General features: G+C 34.8%; 1 protein-coding gene across 2 annotated transcripts; it reads right to left on the reverse strand.

Moving 5' to 3' along the window:
• Positions 1-15,953: 15,953 nt before the first annotated feature.
• On the reverse strand, positions 15,954-22,305 carry LOC140880032 (sugar carrier protein C-like). 2 transcript variants are annotated; one of them, XM_073284081.1, is made up of 4 exons: positions 22,114-22,305; positions 21,692-22,020; positions 20,066-20,695; positions 15,954-16,574 (listed from the first exon to the last, which is right to left on the reverse strand). In XM_073284081.1, exons 1-4 carry the CDS (start codon positions 22,211-22,213, stop codon positions 16,089-16,091), a joined length of 1,545 nt encoding a protein of 514 aa, XP_073140182.1. In that variant the 5' UTR covers positions 22,214-22,305; the 3' UTR covers positions 15,954-16,088. The 2 variants fall into 2 exon arrangements, with proteins under 2 accessions (XP_073140182.1, XP_073140183.1); XM_073284082.1 differs by having other exon boundaries at positions 16,290-16,552.
• Between the last annotated feature and the right edge of the window lie 1,679 nt (positions 22,306-23,984).

Below are 23,984 nucleotides of genomic sequence, written 5' to 3' on the forward strand. Positions count from 1 at the left end.
CAGTTACTCAACCGGAAGCAGTTGTGATTGCTCACTCCTCTCCAGTGACGACCGCTCACACTTCTCCCGGTCATTCACAAGATGTTTTAGAAGTGGTTGCACAAGAGATACCTGTCACCTCTGTGACAGAGGCTCCTTGCAGTAGTGAAGCAACAGTGCCCCCAACGGAGATATCAAGCACTATTGTATCACCTGCATCTCCAGAACAGCAAGTGACTGATGCTGATCCAGCACTTCAACCGTCTCCATCTACTGAAAAGTTTATGGAAGATCTCATTATGGATGAACCAAGTGCTGATCCTGGTACTCCACCAACCATATTGGCTGCAGTCGAAACTATTACATCTCCAACTGTACCATTATTGGAAGGTCCATCGGGTAGCTCTCCAGCCAGTTCACCCGCACCACATCATCGTGAGTCTAGCCCGGTTTCACCAAGAAATGACCCAGAAGGGCAAATGCTTCAGACTGATGATTCTTTAATTGAAGCCATGGCCGCAGCTCTAGATCATACCTTGATAAATCGGCTTCATGAGCTCATGCAAACGGTTAGGTCCTTCTCTCAAGACATAACAAACTCATCCTTATCAGTCGATAATTCACGCCAAACGATGATTCGGCATTTCGAGACCGTGTCTCGAGACCTTGCTCGTCTGTCCACAGAGATCACTAATCATCATCGCACTCAAATCAACATGCTCTCTACCGTCTCCGAACAAGTTATCCGATCCGAAAACCGCCTTCATAAGCAGTTGAATGATCGGATGGACACTATGCAAGCCACTCTACTTGCTCAAATCGATGCAAAAATAGACACTATGCAAGCCTGCCTTGGCACTCAACTCACTGAGTTCATCCTTCGACTCAACCAAGGTGATGCCAAAAAGGGGGAAGAAGAGCAACGTAGAGCAGCAGAGGCAAGAAGACGTGAAGAAGAGTCCAGAAGAAAAGAAGAAGCCGACAGAAGAAGAGAAGGCGATAGGTCAGGAGGAGCCAGTTGGTTCAAAAGATGAACAACTTATCTCTTCTTTACTTATCGTAGCTGCATCTTATTTTTTTCTGTAGGTGTAATAAAAATGCTTATTGTACTTAATGAAATTCATTCTCTCAATGAAGTTCATTTTAATGCTTTCATATTGTTCTTGGAGCACTTAAGTTTTGTCATCACCAAAAAGGGGGAAATTGTTGAATCCGATATTTTGGTGATAACAAACAACAACTCATTGTATAGGAATGTGCTGCCAACCATTGTATTTCAGGAATCTACTACAACTTCTACCGGAAGCTTGTCAACCGCCTTTGCTCTCGACCGGCTGAAGTCACAAGCCTATCGACTGGCTATCAAAACCAGCAGAGGATAAATCTGTCTACCGGAAGCTTGTCAACCGCCTTTGTCTCTCGACCGGTTGAAGTCACAAGCTTATCGACTGGTTATTCAAACCAGCAGAGGATAAATCTATCTACCGGAAGCTTGTCAACCGCCTTTGTCTCTCGACCGGTTGAAGTCACAAGCTTATCGACTGGTTATTCAAACCAGCAGAGGACAAATATCTCTACAGGTAGAATGCCAACTGCTTTTCAGGATATCTCAAGACAAGTACCTGTGACAAGATGTTCTTTGCAAGATCTTTTATTAAAAGCAGAACCGGCGTGTCAGAAGATATGTTGACTCCTGCAATCAAGACAACAGGTTGCACCAAAATGGCAAAAACACAGAATGACTACAGATAAAGCATTCGACCGTTTATTCCAGTTTTGGACCCTGGAAGTTGTCTGCAGTGTACGATCTTCATGCAGAATCATCAATGCATTTATGAGCATTAAATGTGCATTCAATGCAGCATCAGAACGTTCAAAATAAAGACGTTGATGATTGACCTATATAAAGGGAAGATTGCTCAAGAAGTGTGACAACAGACAACAAAGAGAGACAAGCAATTCAGAAAAATCTCAATTAACTCAATCACTTGAATAATATCAGAAGTCCTCATCTGATATACTTGAGCACACTTACAAGATCATTCGTTTGCTGCTCAAATAAACCCTCGCCTACAGTTCACATATCTGATCGTCAAGGATCATCCTAGGGTTTTCAAGCCTCTCGACCGCTCTGCAGTTTGAGAAGCTCAACTCAACTATACTCATTGTTGAAGAGAATTGAAGCTACTCTGAAAGCTTCCACCAGTCTGATAAGAACTGAGAATCTTATCTGTGTAAATCTAGGAGTTTCGGATTAGGCATTGGATAAGTCCTAAGTCTGAAGTGGGTGTATTACAAGACGTTGTAATAACCAAAGTCTTCTAGTGAATTCCTTCCTAAGTGGAAGAAGGGGAGACGTAGAAGGATTAAGCCTTCGAACTTCCATAAATCGTGCCTTAGTCTTTACTGCTATTTATCTTACATTCTGCTCATACATTGCATTATAAACTTTGCATCACTAAAACCTCTGAACTATTTCCGCACTATTTAAGTTGTTCAAACCGTTTTAGAAGTTGAGAAAACAGATTAAGTGAACTAAACCTCACTTGATCATTTTGAAGAAGAAGAAGATAAGTTTCAGAGTGTATTCACCCCCCCCCCCCCTCTACCCTCTGAACCGATCCCAATAGATTTATAATTTTAACTTTTTAAGTAATACTAACAAAAATTAAAATTAAGAGGAGAAAATTAAATATTTTATGAACAAATTTAACAATATTTTTGGACAATTAATGTTTAAGATAATTTATTTTTAAAATCGAAACAATGATTTTACCAAAAATAAAAACAATCAATTAAAAGACATCATTGTCAATATTTGTATAAAACTTAAAAATAGAATGTATTTAACAAAAAAAATGAAGTGCAAATAACAATTTCCTAATTTAAGTTGATATTCAGACATGAATTGAAACTTTATCTATCTATAATAATAAGTTACTCATTAAATAACTGTGAGACAAAAATATTGTCTATTATGTATATCAAATTTGATTGCATTTTATTTTATTTTTAATCTTTTACCCTAATTTTTTTTTTTTTTAGTAATGAGAGGTTTATGGTAATTACTGGAACACCTTATTATATGTTCTCAATTATCATCTATATCTTGTTTTGTTTGTGAGCGTTTTATTTTTGGTGATTTGTTATAATTAGATCTCAAATTCAAGACATCGTATCAAATTTAGATCTTAGTGTCGATAGGTTGTATAAGTCAGCAAATTATAAGGTCCGAAAGTCCACTAGCTCGACCACCATAATTTGGAATAATTTTATATGATTTTATGCATGTTATTTATGATATTTAATTGTTATATGATTTTATGCATTTTGAGTTATGAGTTTAAATGCTAAGTGATTTTATGGTGATATGTTATTCCTGAAATTTTTTGTGTTGTAAGTTATTTTAAGGTTTTCAGATTTGAAATTTAGAATGGACCGAAAGATCGAGACTAGCCTTCGAACGTGTTAAAAAAATATTTTATGTTTAAGTTATAAGTTGATGCAATGTATTTTATAAATTGAGTGGAGTAATTTTTAAAAGTTGGTTTGCAACTAATGGCCGACTCCTAAGCCCATTAGTCACAAACTGAGTAAGCGTTCAAAAATAATTCTTTCTTTCTCATTTTTTTCTTGGAACGTCGCCTACCTCTTTTCTTCTCCTCCTTGTTACACGTTCAAAAACTGCATCAAGCTAGGGCAAGAGTTCTTCATATTTTCGAGGCTAGATCGCTCTCAAGTCCAGGTTAAATCCAAACGACAGATTTCAGGCAAGTTTTTAATATTTTTAAACCGTCATTAAATAGTATAGGTATTTTGATATGAACCCTAGTTGCAAATGTTATCTGTATGCATGAATCATGAAGAACGTTTGAAGTATGATGATTAATCGTGAAACGTGATTCGTTCCTTATGTTTTTGGGTAAAAAGTTTCTGAAGTTTATGAATTTATGGGCAAGAAGTCTGATTTTCTGGTGTGTGTGTGTGTTTTAGATCTATAATTTGAATCATGTTGGTTGATGTTGATCATGTTCTGTCAAACCTTTTTCGAAATTTGAAGGTTTTTACTTGTTCAAGATCATTGTTTTTGAGTGTCTAACGTTTTTGGATGAAAAAAAGTCGAAAAGGACCGAAAAACATCGAGAAAGGGCTCAGCACCGCCTGCGCACCGTTGCCTGAAATATCAGGCAGTGGGGCAGCGCGTTTGAGCGCCCAAAACATTTTGGGCGCTCGAGCGCGTAGGGTGCGTCTGGGCGCGCAGAAAGGTGCACCCCAGCGCACCCCTGGTCTGTCCAAAAATATATATATATATTTTTTATTTTCGAGTTCCAAAATGAATGTTTATGGTATTTTAAGCTATTTTAAGTATTTTTAAGAGTTTTTATGTGACAGTTTTATGTTATGTTCAGTTATGCTTTATTTTAAGATATTTTAAGTTTCAAGTTAAGCATGATTTTTGAATGCATTACTTGCTGAGTCTTTAGACTCACTATACTGAAATGATGCAGATAATGACGATGCTTTAGATGATTTTATTGATGAGTTTGGAACTGGCCATGAAGAGGAGCAAACGGTCGGTCCGGTGGGTGATGCATGAGAGCTCCGTTATGAACGATGTTATTTTGAAATTTTTTTTTGAGGAAGGAAACACAAGTTTTATATATTTTTAAGTTGTCCTGGTTGGCAATACTACAAATTTTATTTTATTATCTTTTGCAGTTATGAAGATTGATTTTTTTTACTACAAATTTTTAAATATTTTTCGTTTAGTGATGAAGATTGATTTTTTTTATATTTTTCCGCAAATTATTTTTTCCCTAAAATATATAAGCATGTACGTTTAGTAACGCTCTCGACTTTTGGAACGTTACACAAATAACCAGGATTATTCTTTGCTATAACTGTAGTATTTATCCCCCAACATATATCAATTTTCACAAAAATACGAAGGACCCACACGATCTAATGATATTGGAATAGTAGGAGAAATATTCTTGGTGTAGGCCGTGTAGCATAGACATAGACGAACACATGCTATTCAGTAATTAGAATGTCTGAAAATTCGATTCATTTTTTCTAGGGAATATATTTTATATAAATCTTAGTTGCTAAAAAATTCTGTAATTTTATTCTATTTGAAATGAAAGAAAGTTCAATCAAGTTGATACTTATGAAAACATTGACAAAATAATTTTTTTGCGCTGACACAATATTTTCAAAGATTTTGATATTTTCCTTTAAGGTTGTTTAGTTTTTGAAGGAACCATTTTTATTTCAAGAGTTTTTTAAGTTATTTTCTGAATTATTGGTGATAGATTAATGTACATGATCTGATGATATTTATATAACGTTGAATATAAAATTTATTCAAAAGCAATCATGTTTATTATTAACTCAACCACCTATTACTTTATAATGATTTGTTGAGTTTCAGTATATAAAATGGGAAATTTGCTCAAAAATCCCCAAATACAAACATGTTTTGCTTTGGGTTTCCTAGTAAAAAAATGTGGTACAAAACAATACAAGATGTGGTACAAAACCATATAAGATGTGGTACAAATTAACAAAAATTGTGGTACAAAAAAGTGGCTAGAAAATGCAGAGCAAAACATGTTTGCATTGAGGATTTTTGAGCAATTTGCACTAAAATAAAACTACTATGAATTAATTTTAAACTAGAGGCCCTTTCATCTTTCATATAAGGACCGAGGCTAATGTTTTTTGTACGCAGTACTGTATACATACATACATACACACACACACACACACACATATATATATATATATATATATATATATATTTGAATACATAAATTTTTATGTTAATTAATATTTTTTTAGGACTAACATGGTCAATTAAATGCGTTCAAGAATTTAATTATATCAAGATTAAAAAATTTAAAACAGATAAGATAAGATATGATAATTATAAATAAATATATTGTAAATTAGTGAGTTATTATTTACAGTCTTAATATTATAATCACTTTCATTCTAAGATTTGACAATAACACGTGCATGATTAAATTCCCGCAATTTATGTATTACCACAAGGTCCACAAACATGGCAATGACCATATTAATTATATTTGATAACATTAATTAATTTGTCATAATTCTAAGTGCCTTTTTCTTTTTCTTTTTTTAAAAAATTCTAGTGCTTCATGTTACACACACACATCATGTTGTAATTAATTAAGAACAGCAGTCATTTTCATAAAGTCAACAACTTTTCAACAATAGTTACTGAAACATGAGATAAAATGATCGGAATGGGAAACATACTAAAGAACAAGCCACATTAAAATGGCTAGCTAGTAAATTAGGCACCTTATTCATAATTAATATAATATTCATGAAATATATGTGGCCAATGTCCTTATTAATGGCTTTTTCATAAGACGATCGAGTTGGTAGAGCATGCAGCAGTCTTAAACAGTAAAGCCAAGGATGCAAAGCCACTGGCTAACAAATAGTTTGTTACAATTCAGATTAGGGTTGATGCTATCAAACTGTGCAGTGGTCAAGTTGTAGCTCTTAGCGATGTCGAAACAAGTGTCGCCGCTGCTCACCGCGGTCACGGAATCACACACAACTGCCACACTTGCTGCCTTACTCTTAGCTGCATCAAAATTTTTCAAGAAAGTAAATAGAAACTGGTTATAATTAATTATGCTATATTTGATGACATACACTATATAAAACATAATCGTAATTAATTATATATCGAACCCTTCGTATATTTAATAGAAGCCATATATATATGATCCGATAATTTTATGCTTAACCATCAAAGATATTGAAGGTTTACCATTGATAATTGCTCTGCTTTCTGCTACAGCAATGATGAGAGCAAGTGAGAGGACCAAAGCCAAATTCAGGATGGTGGAAGTATTGTTGCTTGCCTTGGCCATATTTTACTAGTTAATTTTTTAGTTCTTGAAATAAACTTGCTCTGGGGTACTTGGATTAATCCTTAATTAGAAGCTGCTATTTATAGCCATAATTTCTATACAAATCTCAGATCATTGTGATCAAATGCAAAATTGCATTGTGAACTTAGATTTTGACAGGGGCGCCGGCATGAAACAATGAGACTTAGATGGTGAAATATACTAGGAAATGGAATGAATTGAAACTTTTTTTTAGGTATTAAATATTTAATAATAAACATATATATATATATATATATATATATATAGTTTCTTTCAAGTGCCCACCTATCATGCCCACCAATGATGTGGCACTATTCTATTGGATGTGATAAAGATGTGGTCCAATAGAATAGTGCCACATCATTGGTGGGCATGGTAGTGGGCATGATAAGTGGGCACTTGAAAGAAACTTTATATATATATATATATATATATATATATATATATATATAATTTTTCGATCATAATAATATTTTGATATCCGGACGCGAATAAATTATTAACATTATTTTTTTATAAATCTATGATAAATTATTAAATAACTTCACCTTAAATTATTATAATTAGGAAAAATTGCTTTTTTTCTCCTGTATGTTTGTCACTTTGCGATTTCAGTCATTTATATTTTCAGATTTCAGTTTTAGTCCGCTATCTTTATTTTTTTGGCAATTTTAGTCCTTTTTTCGATGTGGCGCTGACATGACACCAATTCAGTGCTGATGTGGAGCTGACGTGTAAGTGCCATGTAAGCATTTTCGAATAAAAAAGACCGATATTGCCAAAAATCGAAACATGCAGGACTAAAATTAAAATATGAAAACATAGAGGACCAAAATCGTAAAATAACAAACATACATGACAAAATTTACAATTTTCCCTTATAATTATTCATGTATAACTTTATGGGCTTTCTCATTATTGAACATGTGGAAAAAAGAAAAAAAAAAGTTAATGGGATAGAAGATACTCCAAGTATAGAAAAAGGCTTTGCATGCATGTCACATGACTATTCCGAATTTTTTGAGACTTGAGAGGTACCTTGCTGGTAACTACTGAAACAATACCTTGTCACTTATCATTTTAATCAAATAGTTTTTACAACCTCTAAAAATAAGTTATTATGAATTTTTTTTTATCTTAATTAATTTCTTGGGCCTCGCCTCATGTCTGGGCGCGGGAGACGAGATCATGTCGGAAAATTTAAGTTTTTTCGAATGAAATATAATGTCTTAACCGAAATATTCTACATATGCATGGATCTGATCATATTTTTAAACTTTATTACAGTTAATAAAAATCATACAAGGATAATTCATATCCTTTGACGAATATTGACTTAGTTTTTTGTCTACTTGTTCTTGGTTTGAGACTAAGGATATATTGGTATAGCTGGCCTATGTGATATATATGTACGTCTTAAATCAAGTTTTCGAAAATCTGATGGATAGGTTCTTGGCGTGCTGAAGAGATCAAGAAAGCTTGTCAATGGCTCTAATAGCGCCATAACGTTTTTGTTTAATATAACATATATGGCTCATTAATTTATCACAAGTTTTCGATCGGATAAATGCCAAAGACATGATTGATATATTGAAAAGAAATAAGATAGGAATATAATCAACTTTAAAATGAAATAAGAATGATAATGAAATGACATTTATATTCAAATCAATGATTGATACCAGGGGCGGCCCTTATGGAGGGCGAGTCGGGCGACCGCCCAGGACCCCATTTTGAGAAAGGGTCCCAATTATCTTTATAAATTATTATAATATGCATATAATATTTTAGCTAATTACATAAAAAATAAAATACTATGTCATAAATCCCTATGAAAAGCACGTACAATCATAAGTTAGTCACTTCTTTCTTTCGATCAATTCGTGCAATTTTTATCAAATCTAATTTTCATCTTCAATTTTTCGTAGTGTGCACCTCATATACAAGTAGTTTTTTTTATTTCTCTTATTCTTTTATATATTATGAATTATGTCTGATTTTATATTAAATTAAGAGATCTGAGAATAAAATTGTGGCATAAAAAAAGTTTCTCCAATAAAATTATTAAAATTTTATTTGAGTACCCAATGAGTCAAAAGATATTAAATGATTTAACGATTATTTTAATTTAAAAAAATATTTGAGTATATTTCATATGATGATATAATTAATGATTTGTTTTTATAAAAATTACAAGTATGTTGTATTTTATATAATATTGGTTTTTAAATAAATATAGTAAGAAATTATGTAAAACATTATTTTTAATATGTAGCTTTACAATTATATATTGAGGCTTACTTTGATTATGATATTAAATTATTATATATTTATATATATGTATTTATTTAAGTTTTCAAGTTAATATGACAGAGCTCATATTTTGTGTTCGCAATCGCCCGAGGTCTCATATTTCTCAGGACCGACCCTGATTGATACTAGAAAAAGAGAAGGAATGAAATTAAATTATTTTTAATAATCAAATCATTTATTAACTACAAATAAAAAAATAATTGCATAATAATATAATAATTTGATCCTTATTACTATTATTTTATTACAATAATAAGAAATAACTATAATAATATAATATTTTTATAATAATAATAATAAATAAGTGGAAAATCAGCTCTGAAACGTACGAAAATGGTAGGGAGGTGAAAGAGTTGATGCCCCGTTAGCCAACTTGTGGCTAAGGGCTTTGAGAGTCTCTTTTTGTAAACAATCTTTGTTTAATATAATATACGTTCTTTAAATGACGTTCACTTTATCTTATTATTATATAATGATATACTGTTGCTATTTTGATAAAGACCTTGAATATACTAAAGTAAGATGAGATAGTGAATATAGAGAGATCACTGTCATGAAACACATCTTATGTTCACTGTATATTTTAAACAGTTCCTAGTCAATTGAGCCGTCCACAAATAAGGATAAGGATCGCTCGAGATTGAGACTAGCATTTGCGATGCCGAGTACCATGTTTCATTGGTATGGAACATAGAGATGATTCGAAGCATGCAAATGGATATTCATATGATGAATGATCGAACTACCCTATTCGGACTTTTCAAGTGGTTATCACTTATCGAGTGGATATAGTCCGCGGTTTTGGTTGTACACCATTAGTCCTTATTACTTGAAACATCATTGAGACTCTATATGCTAGTACTGTGCTTTGACTCGTTTACCGACTCTATTAGGGTCATCAGGTGTCGGGATTGGGTATAGTTACGACACATATAGGAGTCGATGCTTTGTTGTCAAGGATTCACCGCACACTTGCGAGTGTGGATATCCTATGCAATCTGAGGAGATATTAGTGTGACGAATCTCTGACCAGAGTACATGATGTGTTTTAGGTTACTTGGTTTTCTAGTAGCACATGCGATGTCACTATTTGATCTTCAAGATGCATTGCATAGTTATCGAATCTTGAACGACTCTCGATGTACCAATGGTTGTTGATTCGATCGGGATATATGGATGAAGGGACCGTACTGTACGCTAACCAAAATCTACTGGTTCTTGCAGGCACTATCAGTGATACCTAGGAAATCATGGGGCGATGTTGCTAGACGCTCTTACCATGATTCGATGGGCAAGTCGGAAATTGTTGTTTCGAGTCACAAGGAGTTGTGAGCCCACGGCTAGCTATATCCCTGAACCATTGAGGGTCACACAAGTAATGGATTTCTAATCCCCGTTGAGATAATTAAATTTAAAGAGTTAAATTTAATGGATAAAGAAGTAGGACTTCTTATTTAAAAGTAGAGGGAGTAAGATTTCCTAAAATGACATATTGATGGACATTTTTGGAAACCACTGAATTCGGATTCAGAAAATTTGTCTTGACTTTAAAAGATGCAGAAATGGTTTCTGTACACATTGGTGAAATTGGTTTATCAATCTGAGTCACTATGAATTTTATATTAATTTCTGAACATGCGAGCTTTGCTTGTCAGGCTTGAACTTATGACTAATGGGCCCTAAGCTGTTAGCAGCCCACATTATAAATAAGTTATTGCAGTACAGAAATTGATACAATCAAGGCATAAAAATTCGAAACCCTAGAGCTCTCTCTCTAGAGAATTCGGCCGCCCCCTCCCCTACTGTGTTCGAGAATTTCAGTCTGCAAATTTCGAATTTGCAGTCTGAATTAGCAGATCAAATATGTTATTTCTCTTCGTAGAAACTTCTGATAGACTTTCTAGTGCAGTCTATCAGAGGGATTAAACTTCTGTTCGTGGACCTGATTGAAGAAAAGTTCGTTCATCAGTCCTTGGGATATACAACAAGAGCAGATTAATCTGTTGGTATCCATAATCTCGCTTCGAGATTTTAAGGTAAAATTTACATTGTTTAAATTTTATGTTATCAATTTTAATCGTAGGAATTTGATACCCATGATATGGAATTGTTCCATATAAAATTTTAAAACTTCCGCTGCAACGGGTATCACTTTCTTTTTCGATCCGGAGAACGACCGTGTTCCAACAGGAGGGTCTTGGGAGGCCTGAACAGTTCGAAAGCAGCCAAACCAGTTCTGAAGGAGCGAAGCAGTTCGGACCTTCTAAACCAGTTTGGAACTTCCGAACTCAAAAGGAACCAGGTGTCAAGGTGGATTGGGCAAATGGCAGTTCGGAGCTTCCGACTCACCTGCGGCTTGAGGTGTCAAAATGCTCTCTACACGTGGAATTCATGCCCAGATCAAAGCTTCCGAACCGAGATCGGAGCTTCCGATCCCTGACCTATAAATATGCGTCCAAACCTCATTTTTAGATGCAAAAGTTGAAAGGTTTTCGAACCATTAGTCCATATTTGAGTGTTTTGGGTTATATTCTCGAGGATCGAGCATTAGAAAGGTGCTACGGAGCTTGTAGCAGAGCTGTGCTTGGGTCAGGGCCTTCGACATCAGCGGGCTGCCGACGAACGCAGATATAAGTCTAAACTCTTAGCAGCTTTTGGAAGTAGCTATTAGTTTAATTAAGGCTTTTAGATAAGTTACAGTGATATGGTATTGTATTCTCTTGTAGGCTTGGATTATAGACAGTTGTTCAGCTAGACCATTAGTTGAGGTACATAAGTACAGATTGAGATAGTCTGCTAAGTATGCATGTTTATATGTTGCATTATTATGTGTTGCATTATTATCAGGCATTACATGCATGTTATTATATTATTCATGATTTGTATGCGTCATTTACAAATCATCATGTTGAGCTTGTTATCCTTTCGAGATGATCGCTCAGCCCTAGGGTTTTCTTTATACGGCCGGGTATCGTATGACTCCCACTGGACCAACGGGGCATCATGTGCGGTTTACCCAGGATGATGATAGTCCAAGATCGGGTTCAGTATGTATGACACCCACTGAATCTTTGGAGCAGCGTAAGTATACTGAAGATGCCTACATTCTGAGCATGAGGTTCCAGATTTGATCCCAGTTTACCAGAACATTCATATTTCATGTTGCATGCATCATATAGACCTGTATACTCGATATTTATGTACTGGACATTAGCTCTCACGTCCTACTTTTATCTTGAACACCTCATTCGATGGGACATGTTTGAAGGTGGACCAGGAGCAAGATTAGTGGTTGATCCGTGACCAGGGCTTGGTAGCAGGGGTTACCAGAGGTTTCTAGATTAAGACTTTATTCGGTATTTATTCATTTGATAGAGTTGTATATTTTTGTTTATGTTGGGTTCCAATGATTTAGCCGTTGTATTCTGCCTGGATAGTAGTTGGTTTAAGTTTTTCATAGTTTCTCTGATTATGTTTTCTGTTTAAGTTTTAATTTCATGCCTAAAGTATGATTAGTAGGTGATTTCGGAGCGGGTCACTACACGTTACCTTTGAAACTACAAGACTATCCAAATAAAAAGATCTTTCTATTAGTATATTTGAGATAATTTTTTCTTTCAAAGGTAACGTCTAATCATATATATGTGTGTAATCATGTGATTTCTATTATATTTTCCAACTTCATTAGATGCAAAATTAGTATGATATATATATCCCTTTGTTTCATGATTTGTATATCCGTGATTAAATTGAATAGAGAAAAACTTTTTGTTCGTTTGGTTTTTTTTTTCCTTGGGGAAAAACACAGAAGATAATGAAGTTTTCTTACACGAATAATCCATCCAAGATAGCTCGATTAATTGTCAGCTGAACTTTCTATATATACATGTGTGGAAGAAATTCGAACACAAAACTCATGACCCTAAAATTTTTTAGAAGTTTGATTCAAGCTGGAGTAGAGCCATTAAGTGATTAGGTTGACAAATTTCCAACCATCTAAATTGCAGGCGTCCGCCCTGCCCCGCCCCGCCCCGCCCCGCCCCTCCCCGCCAAGTGGTGGGTTATGGCGGGTTGCAGACCACCCACCCCAACCCATCAAATATTACTAAAAATTGACGGGACACCCCGCTCTGCCTCATAAAATAGACGAGTTGGGTTGCTAATTTCCCACCCCGCCAACTGACGGGTTTTGGTGGTTGCAGGTTGGCCTACCCCACCGACCCGTTTTGACATCTCAAAGATGGAGTTGTTAGATCAATTAAAGTCATATGTTAAGATATGTGAATAATTATGTATTGTGACTGTCTGTTGAGTTAAGTCCAAACTAAAGTGATCGATTAAAATTTTCAGTTTTATTGGGCTTTAATGTGTCTGATAGGACGTAGACCTTTTGTAGTAACCCGATTTAAAAAATGAGCAATTAACTATATAAGCATGTTTAAAATGATCAAAAAGTGGTTAAGGAATTCTCGAATGAGATTAATAAGTAGAAAATCAGATTTAGGACGTTCGGAAATGGTCAGGAGGGTTCCAAGTGTTCGAGCAGTTCGGAAGGTCCGAACTTGAACAAGGTATAGATCGGAAGTTCCGATCCCTCGGAAGAAAGAGTTGGAGTTAGGAAGCTCTGGACAGTTCGAAAGATCCGAACATTCCCCGACAGACTGATATGGGCTTTTTAAGCTGTGATTGGACAGGGTAGAGATCCGTAGTTCCGATCCCCTAGTTCGGAAGTTCCGAACGTTTTCGGCAGCCATGTTGTCCAATCAAAGACATGTGTTGGGTGGATAGGGTTCGGAAGCACGCTCGGAAGCTCCGAATTGCATTTAGAAGTTTCGATCGCGAGTTTTCTAGTTCCGAACGTGGTCTTTAAATAGGGGTGTCGAGACCTCATTTCCTTTCCTCATTCCCTCTCCTCTATCTCTCGTTTTTAGGTGATTCTAAGGGGTTTTTAGGCCATTTTAGGGGTCGTTCCAGAGTCCAGATCATAGCGAGGCGCTATCGGGATCGTAGCAGAGTTGTGTCTATGTTTTGAGGCAATCACCATCAAAGGACTAACGACGGATGCAGATATATTGCTAAAATTTGATTAGCTTTTGTGAGTAGCTATTATTCTAGTTAAGACTTTTAGATAATTATAAGTGATATGGTGATTATATGCTTATAGACTTGGATGTGAGTACCCGAGTGACTAGGTTACTTGAGTTGCATGATTTTGAGGTACATACATACTATCCGAGATACCCTGGTTAATTATGCATATTCTATGTTTGCATGTTTTACGTGGAATTAGGGGTGTTCATTCGGATCGAACCGAACCGAAATTCGGTTAACGGAACCAAATTTCACCAAAAATCCAAACCGAAAATCGAACCGAGTTTCACGGTTCGATTCAGTTAAAAACCAAAATATTTTCGGTTTTTCGGTTCGATTTTTGGTTTAACCGAATTTTTATTTATTTATTTAATTAATTTATATTTATTTATTAATAAAAAATAAAAATATTAAAAAATAATTAAAAATTAAAAATTAAAAAAATCGATTTTCGGTTCGGTACATTCGGAGAACTGAGCGAAAAAACCGAACCAAAACTCGAAAAACTAAAAATCGAAATCGAATTTGATTTTCGGTTCAAACCAAATTTTCGGTTTCGGCTCGATTCAGGCGGTTAACCAAATCGTGAACACCCTTATGTGGCATTACTGATATGTGCATTGATTATGTCACGGATATTATGCTGCATACATTATCATGTTAAGCCTTTTACCATTGTTATAACCTATAAAGGGGTCGCTCAGCCCCGTTATATTTTGTGAATGAATACCATAGTTTTGGATCCGGATATATCCACGATTTTATGGTATGAGAGTACCTCCTGATGCGACGGCCCAGTGTGCTACATATCATGACGCCTTTGACTGAGCAGTATTCTATCGATGACAGGTTCCCGGTACCTTTCACTTGCATTATGCATTCATAGCATGTGTATATTCATACATCTGTACTGAGCAATGTTAGCTCACGTCCATGTATTTTTTATTTAGACACTACATTCGACGGGTCAGTTGCAGATTTCCCAAGTTAGGGAACCAGTTTGTAGTTGTGGACTCAATTGGTGCCATCAGAGATAGTTATGAGATTGACCCTCTTGTTTTTGGGTTTTCGATTGGGTTGTACATTTATTTGAGGTTGCAGTTATTTATAGATTGTATTCTGCCGGGTTAGTATTTTTTTAATTTTTCGCAGTTTTCTCTGATTTTTGTTATGTAAGTTTTAATTTCATGTTTAAGTCTCTGTTAGTAGGTGATTCTGGGTCGAATCACTACACCTTTGATGTGTAGAGTCTAAAGTGTAATTTTTGTTTTTGTGATGGGCTGAAACAGAAGAGATAATTAACATAATATCTATATAGCATGGTTATAGTTCCTAGATCTCGCGTATCACGTTCCACTATCTCTAAACCCCATTATTAGAATAGAACTAGAGAGAAAAGAAAAGGGACTCTCAAGGAAGAACGCGTTGATCTGGATAATCAACCGATCGTTCTCAAATGTTTAAGGATTATGTCTTCAAATACGCTTCCGCTTTAGTTTACAGTTTTATTCTTGATGATTTGGAATAATTTTGTCTATCTATTAAAATGATAAAAGTAATTATTTTAAAGAGTTCGTGTATTATTATGTTGTAAGAAGTAATATGTATTAGTAAAATCAAATAAACTCTAAAATAAAAAAGTTATCTACTGACAATGAGTTGTGAAACAGTTACTTCAATTTTTTCATCAACTCATTCATTAATATAATTGAATGAAACAACAACTTAACCACGCTTCTTATAAATCGTAGTGCGCTTATGATTTCGTTAGACTATGTGATGGTTTGTGTTCCTATTCATCTCTATTTCAACCGATCCATCGGCAGGATAATCCACCGCACTCATGAACCTGGACCAGAACCAATGCTCCTTCCACACAATCACCATTTCTTCGATCGGAATATTCTTGGTCTCCGGCAAGAAAAAGTATATAAAAACAGTCATCACCATTATGAAAAACCCAAAAAACAAGAACAACCCAAATTTCAAGTGACACAGCATCGTTAAGAAAACTTGACCCACGACGAATGTGAAAATCATGTTCACAGAGACATTGATACTTTGTGCAGCAGATCGGATTTCCAATGGAAAGATTTCACTCGGAACTAGCCATCCAAGAGGCCCCCATGACCAAGCGAACCCGGCAACACATATGTATATAAATAGAACAACCACGATGGCATACCATTTTGGCAAGTCGCCCGGATCTCCATGGTCTCCAAACCTAACACCTATGAAAATTGCAACCACGATCTGAAAACAAGAAATCAAATGTAGATATGTTAAGAGTTTTTCTTGTAAGACAATCGAGCATTACTTCCAGTTATTGATGGATTTGTACGTATCGTACTTTCCACATGGTTTGAAACTATATAAGTACTTCAACCCTTTGTAGATAGTGTAATATTTTTTTTATGGGGTGTGTGCTTAAGTACCTCAAACCCTGCAATTTATATGCATTCCTTATACTATAAATGAGCTGATCGAGAGTGTGTGAGTCAAAAATAAGTTGTGCATGTGTGTGTCTCAAAAACTCTAAAGTTGAGACAACACATGCATCTTTTGTCCAAAATTGAGACTATTGTCGGCTGCTCAATTTTGACTTCTCGTCTTTTGATTTTACATTATATGGCTCAATAAATGATTTGATTTTCGAATTCAAATATTTCTTACGTTATACTTGGCACATGAATGGTTGCGATAGGTCCTCCGAAAATAAGTATTATTTTCCATGTAGTACGACACATTATGTCTTTCAAGCCTGAATTACATAATGAATAAATTATAAACCTTATGTTTATTCAAACTTTACTAATATTTCTTGAAATAATTAATGTGTAGACAACAAATATGATAAAATATCACTTTAAATTTTCATCAATTTGTTCTTGGAGCAAAATTACATAAAGAACCAATACACTTTCTTTTTGTATGATCCTTAAATTTTGACGGTGGCATGCCTTTAGTTAAAGAATGGACAATCATCTACTCAGTGCTAACATGTTTGATAATCACTTTATTATCTTTAACACGTTTTTATGGCTATTTTAGGATCGAACATTTGTCGCTTTACCAAAAGTTATAGGTAGTGATAATGGTGCAACTCAAATATTTTAAACCGAATAGCAGTCCAAGCGCCATGTTTCGATTGCTCTACCCAGTAGGGACAATTATCGCACCACAATAATTTCTCTCCCAATAATTGCACTCCTTGCAATCAATGGAAATCAAACCCATGATCTTGGTTCTGATACCAATTTTAGGACCGAGTGTTTGTCGCTTTACCAAAAACTATAGCTGGTGGTAATGATATAACTAAAATCTTTTAAACCGCACAATAGCTCAAGCGTCATGGTTCGATTGCTCTACCTAGCAGAGACAATTATTTCACCCCAATAGTTCTTTAATGACCAAGATATAGAATCCAAAATTCTAAGCCTTGATATAAAACTCTTCAACCATATATATACCATGTGAGGTTGCCTGCAGTCAATGTGTGTTTTGCACTTCTCCAAGATATAACTTAAACTGGCTAAAATGAAAATATATCCTGAAGTGGACTTTCATGAAAATACAACCCAAATATTCTGAATCAGAGTAGTCAATTACTTATAAATTCTCAGTTCGTCTAAACATAAATATATATATAGTATTTGATCCCTTGAAGGTACTTATCACTTTTTTGAAAATTTTCAGTGGTTTAACCTGGATTACTCTTATATCTTCCCAACATCCCAACAACAAATGCAATTTCAAGTATAGTGCAAAGCATATATCAAGCTTCCAACAGCAGAAACATAAAAAATATTTTTCATTTGTTCCCATTCTAGATCATTCTTTGGGAATTGGATCAACTTGATCAATGTGTCACATTTCAAAATGGGAGCTACACTTAGTGAACAATCTTTCATCTGACATCTCTCTAAAATCTTGTTGATATATGTCTCTTAAGTAAGACTTGAAATATGCCAAATAAACTTTTGGTATATACATTGAGATTCTCCGTTTTCATAACTATTTGAAGAGATGAATCATAAAATTTCAAATAATATAAGAATTTCTAGTTTGCATACACATTGCTCAGCATTATTAGAGAGGAATCCTTTATGGTGTTTTATGTAAACATTTTTCTCTAGTTTTTCATTGAAAAATGTTGTTTTTACATTCATTTGTTGTAATTTCAACAAATGTACTACTCATGATAAAATGATACGAAGAGAATTTTTCTTAGATACATGAGAAAAATTCTAATTGTAGTTGATTCCTTCCTGTTGAGCGACTCATGTAGCGAAAAACTTGCTTTATAATTTCTCAATATTTCCTAATGATTCTTACTTTCTTTTGAAACCACATATAAATCCAATGACTTTTAAATCATCAGACAACTTAACAAGATCACATACTCCATTAAATGTCAGACAATTAATCTATTCTGTCATAGCATTTTACCATAGTTTTGACTCATTACAACACATGGTTTTTGAAAATGTTTCGGGATCATTTCTGGCTCCAATGTTAAAGTCCGATTCTTGTAAAAACACAACATAATCACTAGATACTGTAGACGTTCTTATTCTAGTAAATCTCCTTAGATTGTTATTTTGAGAATTTGGTAGGTCAACAATTTCTCGTTGGTTCCTCATTAAAAACTTGATCTACATGATTTTCACCAGTGATTTGTGGAATTTCAGTAACTGGTTGTCTAACACCTGTTTGGGATTGAGAGGGTGTGAATGTCAATCTATCACTTGAATAACAGGGTTGTGCATTTGTGATATTTCTCAAGAACTATGCATAAAAATGATCACTCCCACTAATCAAGTCATTCTCAATTTTTTTTTTTGCATTTTTTGATTCCAGAACTCTAGTGCTATAGATGGACAATATAATCTGTATCTTTTGGATTTTTCAGCATACCCAATGAAATATCCACTTATAGTTATTGGGTCCAGCTTCTTTTATTTTGCGTTGTAAACTCTTACTTCAAAAGGAAAACCGCAAACGCGTATATGTCTCAAATAGGTTTCTACTATTTAAATAGTTCAAATGACGTTTTTGGATCAGCCTTAGTTCGAACACAATTTCATATATACACAGCTGCCTTAAAAGCTTCAATCCACACGGATTTAGGCAGTTGGAGCTAGAAACATGCTCCGCACCATGCCCAATAATATTAGATTTCTCCTTTCCGTCACACCATTTTGGTTTGGAGAAGCAGATATAGTATATTGAGCAACAATCCCATGTTCTTTCAGAAACTTTGCAAGACCAACGGGTGTCCGTCTATTCTCAGTGTATCTACCATAATATTTTCCAACTCTATCGATCCTCACAGTCTTAATTTGTTTTTCATATTGCTTCTCCACTTCATCCTTGAAGAATTTAAATACATCAAGTACTTCGTTTTTTTTTACGAAGTAAGTAGATCCACATATATCGTGAGTAATCATCAAGGAAAGAGAGGAAGTTCAGACCTTGCATGTCCATGTTTGGATAACAAATATTTGAATGTATGATTTCTAATATTTATGTATATTTCTATACTCCTCTTAGTACCATTTTTAGACTTTTTGAAATGCTTTACTTTAATGTTTTCTCCTATTTTGATGTTACGTTATATAGGTCACTACTCAATACATCATTTGATTAGTGAATTCAGATCTTTCTTACAAGCGTCAAACTGAATTGAAACAAACATAAAAAAAAAATGGTGTATATGTATATATATATATGCTTTTATTTACCTGAGATATAAGCATTTGAATGCCCCCTTCAATGAAAAGAAACCTTCTCCCCCACTTATCCACTCCATAAATGGAAACCACGGTTGCAAGAATATTAACCCCACCGGTATTCACTGCCGACATCAACGCCGTGTCGCTTCCAAACCCAATGGTGCTGAACAAAAGTGGAGAGTAAACCATGATCACATTGATCCCTGTGAGCTGCTGAAAGAAAGGAATAGCGATGGCCATTGTCAAATGAGGCCTATACTTCCTCTGGAGGAGATTCCTCCAGGGGTTGTCGACTTTTCGAGATGCTTCACTGGCTGCAACCAAGTCATTGAATTCTTCGTCTATATTGTTGGCGCCACGGATCTGCCTCAGTTTAGCCCGAGCCTCGTCTTTTCGACCACGTTCGATCATAGAGTTCGGCGTTTCAGGGAGGACTAACGATCCGACGGTGAAGATCAAACCCGGGACAACGGCGCCACCCAAACTGAGCCTCCATCCCAGCCCACCATTAATTTTAGCAAACCCGTAGTTTAAAAAGTTGGCTGCTAAGATACCAATTGTAATGGATAACTGAAATCCTATGTTGAGTGCACCTCTGAATTTGAAGGGAGCCATTTCTGATAAATACAGTGGTACGGTCTGCACCAACAACATCAAAGTGAACTAATTAGCATCACTATCCTTGATTTTCTCAAACACAATATTAAAGCAAGTACGTACTTATAAATTTGAAACATTTAAACGTTAGTTTAAATTCCATTTAAGTAACCACTCACATGTAAAAAGACGAAAAAGGATAATATTCTTTACATATTCTTCCTTGGCCATGAGTTATGAATATGACTCTTGTGATGATCCACCGATCAATATTCATCATACTTGTACACATATACCGAATTCAATTTATAATAAAAAGTACTAATATTTTAGAATAAGAAATCAATTTCGCAAAATTGACTCGTGAACACCGTTTCATAAGAATTTTTATGATGTGTTAAAAGATATAATTTGATGATATTATAAATAATAAACAATCAGTAAAAGAACATTGCAAGCCGTTTATGAAATTCGATCCCATACAGATGGGGTATTAACCTAGATAGCGCAGGGTGATTGCTCCAATGGGGGCGCTATCTTTTAGGTTCGAAGTTTCAGCCGTAAACATAACATCAGGCTTTAATCAGTTCATATTATGAAATATGCTACAAGATTGTTAAGCTACTTTCAAGTTCACTTTAATTTCCTCATATTTGTCTCCATTCGACGCCGTTTCATTTGGGTTGAAAACAGTGACGCGTTAATGATAAAATATACAAGAAGAAAAGTCTTCTCCCTGTGCAACCGGTCGAATACCTTGACCCGGAAGCTTCTACGATCCATCGGGTGGATTTGGACCGTTCATGGCCGGTCCCACACACAAATTGTGTGTGGCCCAAGCCCAATGGATAATGGATTCTGCGCCAGATGAAATTCACCCGGTGTAACATATACTTGACCTTCATCATATATGTTGCTAAGTGTATAGGGAACAAAACATATAATTAATTAAGTGAAATTATATATTATTTTTTATATGGTACTGTTTGATTTTGTTACTCAATTAATATCTATCTATACGTGTCTAATTTTAGTTACCTGATTTGCAAAGCCAATACCAAAACCAAGAAAAAGACGGCCCACAACAAGCATCCAAAGAGCTTGGGCAAAGCCATTGATCAAAGCCCCGACGCAGAACAGCACCCCGCCGATGAGCATGGACGGCTTCCTCCCCAAATTACGCGTCACAAACGACGCCACAAGCGACGAGCAAAACGCAGCCAAGTACGAGGAAGACGTGAACAAGGTCAGTTTTTGGCTGTCATATTTACAGTACTGGCTCCTCGAGTACTTGGCATAATTCCCAGCCTTTCTGTACACATCCGGAAAGAACTTCTCCAAGAATGGGTCCATGGAAGTCACTCCACCTTTTACAGCAAACAATTCCTCCATCAAATGTTCAGACCCAAACAAGAACAGAAAAAACTATATATATATATATATATATATGTAATAGCTACCTGAAATTCCGATATCGTAACCGAAAAGAAGGCCACCCATGGCTGCAGTAAAGCAGGTCACGATGACGTGCGGGGTCAGGTTGCCGGAACCACCTGCCATTCGATCGCTCTCCTTCCGTGAAAGAGTTCGCTTTGCTTCTTGTGAGGTAGTGGGAAGAAGAGAACAGAGACAACTAATTGAAACTCGAGACGTGGAAATTTGAATTGTGGAGGGTATATATATATATATATATATATATATATATATGATGACCGGCTAAATTAAGTTATATGAAATTATTTTTTTAATTTTGTTTTGCCTTTTAGATTTTGGTGAATATGCTATATATAAAATTTTAGTTTTAGTGTTGTTATAATATTCATAATATAATATTCATGATATATGGCCAATGATGTTATTGGCTTTAATTTTCATAAGATGAGTTGATAGAGCATGCAGCACAGCAGTCTTAAACAGTAAAGCCAAGGATGCAAAGCCACTGGCCAACAAAGAGTTTGTTGCAATTCAGATTAGGGTTGATGCTATCAAACTGTGCAGTGGTCAAGTTGTTCCTATTTGCGATGTCGAAACAAGTGTCGCCGCTACTCACCGCGGTCACGGCATCACACACAACTGCCACACTTGCTGCCTTACTCTTAGCTGCATCAAAATTTTCAAGAAATTATAGAAACCAGGTTACTATAGATTGGATGACATGCAAAATTACAATATATGCAACATGAACATGATCGTAAATTTTTCGGTATATAATGACCCCTTCGTATATTTAATCGATGCCATACACTCTCCCGTTCTATTGATATAGACAAGTGTGTGTTTTCACACATTAAAAAATTGTTTGGGAAAGTAAACTTTAGAAAACAATTTCTCATTTTACCCATTTTTAATGAAGATTTTAATAGAATAAAATAATTGTATAAATAGTTAATTATATTAATTTAATTGGGGTAAATTAGTAAAAGAATATATATGATAGATAACATTATAATATGGAAAATAGACTATATATTTGAAAACGGATGAAAAATGAAATATAGTCTAAATGAGTGAGACGAAGAAAGTATAAATGATCCGATTATTCCAATAATTTAATGCTTAACATCATCAAAGAAATTGAAGGTTTACCACTGATAATTACTCTGCTTTCTGCTACAGCAATGATGAGAGCAAGTGAGAGGACCAAAGCCAAATTCAGGATGATTGAAGTATTAATGTTGCTTGCCTTGGCCATATTTTAGTTTATTTCTCGTTAGTTCTTGAATATTTTCTCTTGTGGTGTACTTAGATTAATCCTTAATTAGAAGCTGCTATTTATAGCAACAATTTCTATAAAAAAAATCTCAGATCATTGTGATGATCAAATGCGAAATTGCATTGTGAACTTAGATTTTGACAGGGCCGGCATGAAACAATGAGACTGGATGGTGAAATATACTAGGAAATTGGAATGGATTTAAATCTTTTTGGGGGCATCAAATATTTGGTAGTAAAAATATATTGTTTTCTCATAATTAATAATATTTTGATATTCGGACGCGGATTATATCTTCAATAAATAACTTTAAAGACAAATTAAATTTTTATTCATGCTGTCATGCATATCTTTTTGAGCTTTCTCATAATCGAAAAAAGGATTTGCATTCATGCTATATGACTATTTCGAATTTTCTGAGACTCTGCTACTGAAACAACACCTTATTAATTATCTATCATATCAATTAATTAATTTCGAATTGGGTCTCGCCTCATGTCGGGCCGGATCAGACGAGAATCTTTCAAAATTTCAGGTTTTGTCGATTGAAATATTAATGTCTTAACCAAAAATATGCTACATGTTTGGATCTTATTTTCAAATTAATCTTTATTATAT

This window comes from Henckelia pumila, chromosome 2 (genome assembly GCF_033568475.1).
Source record: "Henckelia pumila isolate YLH828 chromosome 2, ASM3356847v2, whole genome shotgun sequence".
NCBI classification, from domain to species: domain Eukaryota; kingdom Viridiplantae; phylum Streptophyta; class Magnoliopsida; order Lamiales; family Gesneriaceae; genus Henckelia; species Henckelia pumila.